The sequence below is a fragment of the Sardina pilchardus genome, chromosome 20, assembly GCF_963854185.1.
Source record: "Sardina pilchardus chromosome 20, fSarPil1.1, whole genome shotgun sequence".
NCBI classification, from domain to species: domain Eukaryota; kingdom Metazoa; phylum Chordata; class Actinopteri; order Clupeiformes; family Clupeidae; genus Sardina; species Sardina pilchardus.
The window spans coordinates 3,706,841-3,714,967 of NC_085013.1; the positions used below are offsets into that span (position 1 = coordinate 3,706,841).

Here is an 8,127-nt window from a genome sequence, read left to right on the forward strand (position 1 = left end):
TTTATCCATTAATGCGGGCACTCCTCTTGCGTTTTGTCAAGCCATTAGCTGTAGATTTCGTGGGAATGAGTGTTAATAAGTGTTAATGAGACTTAATGAGGATAAGGCAGTGCCGATTACTGGGAGCGATGTGGGCATGCTCCGTTTCGTGGTTCAGTGCACCGTCTAAATTCACGCGCAGAGGGGGCCCTGCCGCCAAGTCTATGGCTTTTTTAAAAAAAAAAATAGATATTTTTGGTAAATCATAGTCAGAAGTGCCCATGAATACTGGCTCCTCCTGTATTAGACCAAAGGACCAAGAGGCCGTGCAGTTGACCATGTTTCATCTCTCTCATCTGACGGAGGGGAGGGGGCGTTAGATGGAGACTGGGTGGTGGTGGTGGGGGTGTGGGTGGGCTGGGCGGAGGTGGATGGTGGATGGAGGCGGCGCAGACGCCTGTTATCAGTCAACTTGCACCCTCGACTTTGCACATCAGTGTATCTGTCAGAGCAGAGCCCGGGGTCAGTGTGGAGCGGCAACCGTGACTTGTGTGTAGATTTTTATGCTCTTAATTAAAATTTCACAAGCTGGTTGACTCACCAGCTCGTCACTAACAGATGTGGCGCTACCTCGGCAACGAGGATGAGGAAGAGGAGGAGGAGGAGGAGGAGCGGCACTGTCAGAGAGGCACTGGGGCGTTAGTTGGGGGGGTTGGGGTGGGGGGGTTGTGCGTGGGGAGGCAGGCTGCATGCCTCTTGGGCCCTGATCCAAAGGGAAAATGAGAGTGCAACCTGCACAGAACACACACTTCCTGTGCAGTAGCAGTATAAGGAGCAGTATTGTGGCCCTGTTAACATTTGCATTTGAATCGTGTGTCTGTATTCTTTCTACACTGGGCCTTTTTTTTATGTTGAAACAATGATTTCAGTGGGGAGGCACAGTAAACTCTCAGTGTGGATCAAAGAGTAATCCAGATATTTTGGATCAGATACTGTAGATATCCATGTGCCCCGAAATGGTTAATCATGATTAAATGTCAAATCAGATTACAGTGAACAAATCCCGATCCCAAGTATCTTGATCCCATCTCAAAGTTTTGAAACATCTGATTTGAAGATTTCAACCTTGCCTAACCCTTGCAATCTGATCATCTAAATTGCACAATCCTGAGTTTATTTTTTTCAGTGTGTAGGGAGGGGGGGGATTCAAAGCTTAACCGAGTTTTTTTCCCTCTCTCTTTTTCTTTCGTTTTGATTTTTACTCTACTCTAATATACACGTGGGTATGTTAAATGCTTGTACAGAGTACAGAGGCTTGGTCCACAAGAGCACAGAATATGACTGGTAAACGCCTTTCATGTGAAGTCATTGGTGAAAAAAACTGAGGTTATAAAAAATGCAGTAGAGGTGCGTGAGATGGGAGGACAATGCCATGAAACCCGGCATTTGTGACTAAACCAAATGGAAAAAGCTGCTCTGATGAGCAAATTATTACGTTCACCATCTAAGTATAGGCCTCCAATATTGACTGCAGTCACGCATGACACATGCAATATGGTTTTCACGACCATTTCTCTATCCATTAAGGGGTATGGGCAAGCACGGCATATTCTGCCGGAGCGGTTTTCATCATGTCAAGCTAAGCTGTCCCGGTCTCTTTGTGGAGAACATGGTGGCTGAGAAAAATGGAAAGAGGGGGTTTTTGAAAGGCAAAATCCAAATGAAAAGTGAAGGGAAGTGAATTGAATAGTGCGCCGTCCGGGCGTTTGCTTTAGAGAGTTGAAATTGAAATGTCCCGCGATAGCCCCGTCTTGCGTGGCGAAACGGACAGCCGTTGATGAGGGAGGGGATGGAGCCTGTGGCTGCTTCATGAGAGAGCGATGATGCTGAGCGGATTCTTTATTTATTTTTTATTTTTTCAAGAAATTTTTCATATACTAAGGTACAATATTCAGTTGGAAGCATACACACTTTCCATCTCAGAGCCATTCTGGACATAGTAAGGTACTGTAGGATGGAAGGCTCATGATGTTGAGCCTACAATGCTTAGGTCCAGCCACAGCCACCTTGTCTACTGAATCTCTCAACTGTAGAGTTGAACTGTCCACAAATGTTCTATGCTCAAAAAATATTTTTGCATAAATTGAATGTGAACATCAATATTAGATTGTACAAATATAACCAAAACATGATTCAGAGCACTGCAGAATGGACAGCAATCACACAACTTCACTCCCATCGTATATTTCTGCCAAGGAGGATATGTTTTAGGGTTATTGTTTGTCTGTAAGCAGAATTATGCAGACATTACCTGTCCAAATTGAATCAATAATAGGCGAAAAGGTGAAGCATGGTCTAGGGAATAACTCGTAAAAATTTTGGAGTGAATCCACATCAGTGGGCAAATCCACAAATGTTCACTTTGACTAATGTTTGCTGATAAGACGTAGAGCATTTGGCCTTGGCTGAGGTCTCCCCTTTTCAAGTGGCCCTCTAGTCGAAAATGAAATGTACTGTAGCTGAAGCCAAAACGCATAAGTAATTCTACAACAGACGCGTGGTAATGATGGTAGAGAGTTCACAAGCCAACCCCTCAGCAGAGAGTGATTTGCACCCCGAGAAATGTAAAAAGGCTCGTTTGGTCAGTAGACTGCAAAATTGTGCAACCTAGAGATAAAGTTGTGTGCATACTATTGCATTGTAATCCAATTAGCCTATGATTTCAGCACTAGCAGGTATGTAGATCTTCTTTAAAAAAAAAAAAAGCAAATTTATACTGAAATATATTCTGTGAATGAGCAGTTATCTCTTATTGTTTGCCATCTTAATAGACATAATGAACAAAAAGACATTTTAATGGTTTGAATCTATGCATGTTTTTCAGAACCAATATGAACAAGAGTGAATTTATGAATGTGATTTTTGGCCAATTTTGACAGCACTACTACTGCAGAGTTCACAGTCATTAAGTCTTAAAACATGAATGTGTGATTTTACTTTTAATTTATTGGTCTCCCAAAAGCTTAAACTGATGAATACTGGACTGTGTGTGATTGAAGGCCTGTACGCATGTTCAGATGTTTAGCCACAGTTTGAGTGCCTACTTAATCCCAGGGGTATTTGACTGGTAAGGGAAGTGTGATACGATATCCTCTCATTTTCATGGGTGTTATCTGATGATTGATGGGTGAGTTTGAGTACATTTGCTTTTCAAACTGTAAAATGTGAAATGAAACGGATAGAAATGTCACAGACTGCTGTGAAAACTGTCAATCGGCTGGTGGTCTATTAATAGATTATTGGATGAAGGATGTGTAATGAAGGATGTGCTTATCTAGGGAGTTCAGAGAAGCTCAAGAGGGCCCTTCCGTGGGCCAAAGCTTTTGTGTTGTGCCTCCAAGAATAAGTTCTTGGGAGACGGCGAAGAGCAATCAAGGAAATCAAAGGAAACTGCGAATGCCTCTGCTGCTACCGCGCAGTCTCAGCCACCTCACGTATGGCCTGATTTATTGGAAGTCGCGGGCCGAGATGTGTGAGAGAGCGCTCTGTGACAGAGCAACACTTGTAATCGGCTCTGCCTGCTTGCCCTTAAGAATGCTCCTCGTCACCTATTGTGACAGGCTCTATCAACAATGATAATGAATTCATAAGCAAGCTTCATCAATACTGCATCGAGCCGCGACCCGAGCAGCAGGCATAGTTTGGGAGTGACATTTAAAGACAATGTAAATTTAATGATGACATCAAAAATCCGGGAGAGATTGGTCAGGATCCAAAAAAAAGAGGGAGAAAAAAAAAGAAAAGAAAGGGCTGGAATATTTCCCCCGTCATTGTTCTTGAACATTGCCCTCATCATTTTTGCCCTTTTGCAAAACATTAACATGAAAAAGAAGGGCAGAGGACTCTATCACAGCGAGGCAACCCCTCCTCCTGCTCCTGCCATTTGCTCTGCCTTCTCCACGGCATCCTTGTTTTCGCTCCGTGGTCAACGACATAAACGGGCTCGAACGTGCCGCGCTTAGCAGCCTCTTTCTTCCCCGTGGCATCAGATACCATGTCAAATTGAAGATGATGTATGAATAGGCCTGACACTCTCGTTGACTGTCATTTTTTTTTTTAACCCCCCTGTGATTTGAACCCGAGACAGCTTTGAATGGAGGCGAAAAAAAAATACAGGCACCCAAAAGCAGCTGCTGCATGCTGTCTATATTTAGATGTCCCTCGCCCGCCCATAATCTAAAAGCATTCTGTGCACTCTGTTCACACAGGCTGTTGTTCCCTAGGTTTCAAGAGGCAACACAACAGCAGCATCCCCCCCCCACCCCCCCCCCCCCCCACACACACACACCCCTCTCCTCACCCCCCTCCCATCCAACACCTACAAAAGAAACAAAATAAAACAAGGAAATAACAAACTTGGGACCTCTGTGTGAAGGCTTTGGGCTTGGGAGTGCGTTTTGCTCGCCTGCAGTTGTGGCACCGCTGTGCTTTCTTCCTCAACTCGTGCTTTTGCCCGCGCCGCATCCTCCTGCTGGGCCCAAGCACTCGGCTCCAACTGCACCTGACAAATGAAGTGTTTATTCAATAATGGGGGGAAGACACATCTCGCTACATAATTACCATGTGAATAAAAATCTATGGTGAAGACTGAAGAGTGCCTTTAGGGTTCCCTCATAGAGACACACACGCTTCAGTGCTTAATTCCAGGACTAAACTTACTTGGATTTACTTTTTTTGTGTAGTGTTTCTGTGTGTGTGTGTAAGAAGCTTTTTTTCTCTCCGTCTTTTTCTGTCTTTTCTTTCGCGTGACTGTGTTGCCAATAATAAGAGTTTGTATTTTAAGCGTAATTTCAGTACGGCTTTTGTGGAATCACGGTGGATTGACGTGCTGTGTGTTCACACCCGTCAATACATTGATGGCTTAATCTACTTTCAGCTTTTCAGATCCACGCCAGGATGCTTAGTATACATTGTTGATCATTGCATGTCTTTGCCTTGGGCATGCCCCCCCCCCCCCACCCCCCACCCCCCACCCTGAGTCCCGTGACACATTAATTGTCTGTAATGTGAATATGAGTACACACAGGAGCTGTAGCAAGCATTGTAATGTGATTTGTCTATAGGTGCGCAGTGATGCAAACCCACATCTTAGGCAAATTATATATAGTGTCCTTTCACAAAGGCCTTGTGCACAAGGTTATAGCGGATTTCACACAGCCATCATTTCCACAGATAATGGCCAAATGAACCAAGGCTTTTGCTGTCTCCTAGCACCCGGAAATAGCACATTTCCCAACACAGGAATTTTTCTAGCGTGTGAGCATGTGAATGAGGACCAAACAGTGACTTTTTGCAGTGGTAATTATCCATCTTTACTCCTTGGTCCAAGAAGGATGGATCCTCTTTAGTCTCCTTATGCACAATTTGGCAGCAGGTGCCTCGCACAAAAGCACCGTGGTTGCTCTAATTGACACTTTTGACTTGCGAACAGTTCGGGGGCAACAGAGTCCATTACACCAAAACTGGCAGTCTAATGAAAGTGCTTAGGGGCTCGGGACAGAATGTCAGTGGACAGCAGGGTAATAGCATTCCCATGCTCTCTCCTTTACTTTCTCTCTCCCTCTCCCCCTCTCTCTCTCTCTCTCTCTCTCTCTCTCTCTCTTTCTCTCCCTATGGTGCTCCATTTCAAATGCTTCATTACTCAGGAGAGTTGGGTGGGGTGGGTGCAAGAGCCATGGAAGGCTTGTGGTGGTGGTGGTGGTGGTGGTGGGTTTGGAGGGAGAGAAACGTCAATTAGGATAAATTGACTTGACGGGAGAAAAGAGTACGTGTCCTTGAGAGGGTCTAAAGGAATGCAAACAACAACAACAACAGGAGCAACAACAAACAACCGCTGCTGCAACTACATCGGCGACGGCAGCGGCGGCGGCGAGTAACTGTGACCGGACGGGCCGCCCGTCAGTAAATACCACACCCGTACCTCCCCGCCCCCGCCCTTAATTGTTCGCGGCGATTCAAACGGAACTTGACCTTCACCTGATCGCGGCTAATTGCATTTAGCACGGCTCACTTTAAAGTGGGCCCCCCTCCCCCCCTTCACTCTATGCATCAGCATCTTTTCCTGAGGTTAGGCAGCAATGTCAGTATGTACCGAGCCTGCAGTACACGGTGCTAGCTTCAGTAGCTTCAGACTCCCTGCGTATGTACCCATCAACTGGTGCGCCCTGTGCAGATATCGATGTCTGCGGATGTCTGTGTGTCTTTATATAGCCTGCCTGGGAGTGCTGTTGTTCCCCTATTACATGACATGCCGTGCCTTAATGAGAGAAGCTTTTCCAGTTTGGTTGAAGCTGTCATGTAGAGTACATGCTGCCTTTCCTGCTCACACTTGACACTAGGCTTGTACTGTATGTGTGCCCTCGGGATGCGTGTGTGTGAATGAGTGTGTGTGTGTGTGTGTGTGTGTGTGTGTGTGTGTGTGTGTGTGTGTGTGTGTGTGTGTGTGTGTGTGTGTGTGTGTGGTTGTGTGTGTGTGTGTGTGTGTGTGTGTGTGTGTGTGTGTGTGTGTGTGTGGAAGGGGTTCTGGTGATGTTACTGTAGTACTGAGTAGTGGCTAGCAGCAGAGGAGATGTGTGTGCCTTTTTTCGTAGCGGATATGTATTGTGTAGGCCCTATATGTGTTTTCATTATCCATGGAGGGATTAAGTGGTATGGCAGGGGATCTGCTGGGGGCTGGTCCTTCACCACTGACCCATACACAGGTGAACAGATGAATGAGTGTGTGTGTGTGTGTGTGTGTGTGTGTGCATATGTGCGTGTGTGTGTGTGTGTGTGTTTGTACATGTGTGTGTGTGTTTGTACATGTGTGTGTGTGTGTGGTGGGATATACTTTCCAGCTCACCAATTTGTTCTTGTGTTTGCATTCCCCCCCAACACCTCCACACACACACACACACACACACACACACACACACACACACACACACACACACACACACACACACACACACACACACACACACACACACACACACACACACACACACACACACACCCTGCCACCAGCCCCTATGGCCCTTTTGTCATGGAAGATTAATGGCGTAATCTTGTGGTGTGTCGTCAACTGTTTCCAAGTTTTTTATGCATGAGGAGTAATCTGAAATATGCCTGGCACAGGATTTGCCGGCGCTCCAATGATTTCGACAAGTTTAGAATGAGAGGCTCCATTTTTTGCATGACCTATCTGCACTGTCCCAATGATTATGGATTTTCCATGCTCCGCCTCGACATTGTCTTTCTGTTTTTTTTTTTTCCTCGCTTTTTTTTTTTTTTTCGTGCTGTAGTGTTATTAACTCTAAAATGACTCTATTTTTCAAATGGATAGTTTCTCACTCCTGGCATCCACATCTGTAGGTCTCGGTCTGCTCTGCATACTGCAGACGGCGGGCGAAATATGCATCCGTGGCCATTGATTTTGGGAGTTAATGCGGGAGTGATCAAGCCTGAATATGTGTGTGAATGAATGAACGGTTGCAGGATTTTTTCTCCCCCTGAATGGATTAGTGAGGTTCAGTGGTTTCGAGTTGAAAAGCAAACATAATTCTTTAATGCACATATGCATAGGCACAACACACACACTCCACACACATACTGTACTGCACACACACACACACACACACACATAGGGAGAGAGAGATAGAAATATACATACAAATGTGCTGTGCACTGCACACATTTGCACACTTGTGCACACACAGACACATGCACACACACACACACACACACACACACACACACACACGCATATAGAACATATAGGCAGTAAGGCAGAGCCAGTGTATGCACACAAACACCCACCCACCCACACACACACACACACACGCACACGCACACGCACACGCACACGCACACGCACACGCACACACACACACACACACACAGACACACACACAATGGGTCCTGTGATAGTTTTACGCAACCAGCAATCTCCATCACACAGTAGGGCTTCATTAGTGCTGGTGAGTGTCTTGTGCTCATTCATATGGAATTCTTTATTATGGCTCTGTGCCGGCAAGCGCGTTACCTTTCAGCTCCTATTTAGGAGGCTTAAAATAGGCCGTGTGTGTGTGATTGTGTGTGTGTGTGTGT

The 8,127-nt window shown here is 45.7% G+C and overlaps 1 protein-coding gene across 1 annotated transcript in view; it reads left to right on the forward strand.

Moving 5' to 3' along the window:
- Positions 1 to 597: 597 nt before the first annotated feature.
- The window catches only part of mdga2a (MAM domain containing glycosylphosphatidylinositol anchor 2a), a 142,425-nt gene continuing 134,895 nt past the window's right edge, over positions 598 to 8,127 (forward strand). The window contains exon 1 of the mRNA XM_062523437.1: positions 598 to 658. Within this exon, the coding sequence (XP_062379421.1) occupies positions 598 to 658 (61 nt within the window). The remainder of the gene's footprint in view (positions 659 to 8,127) is intronic.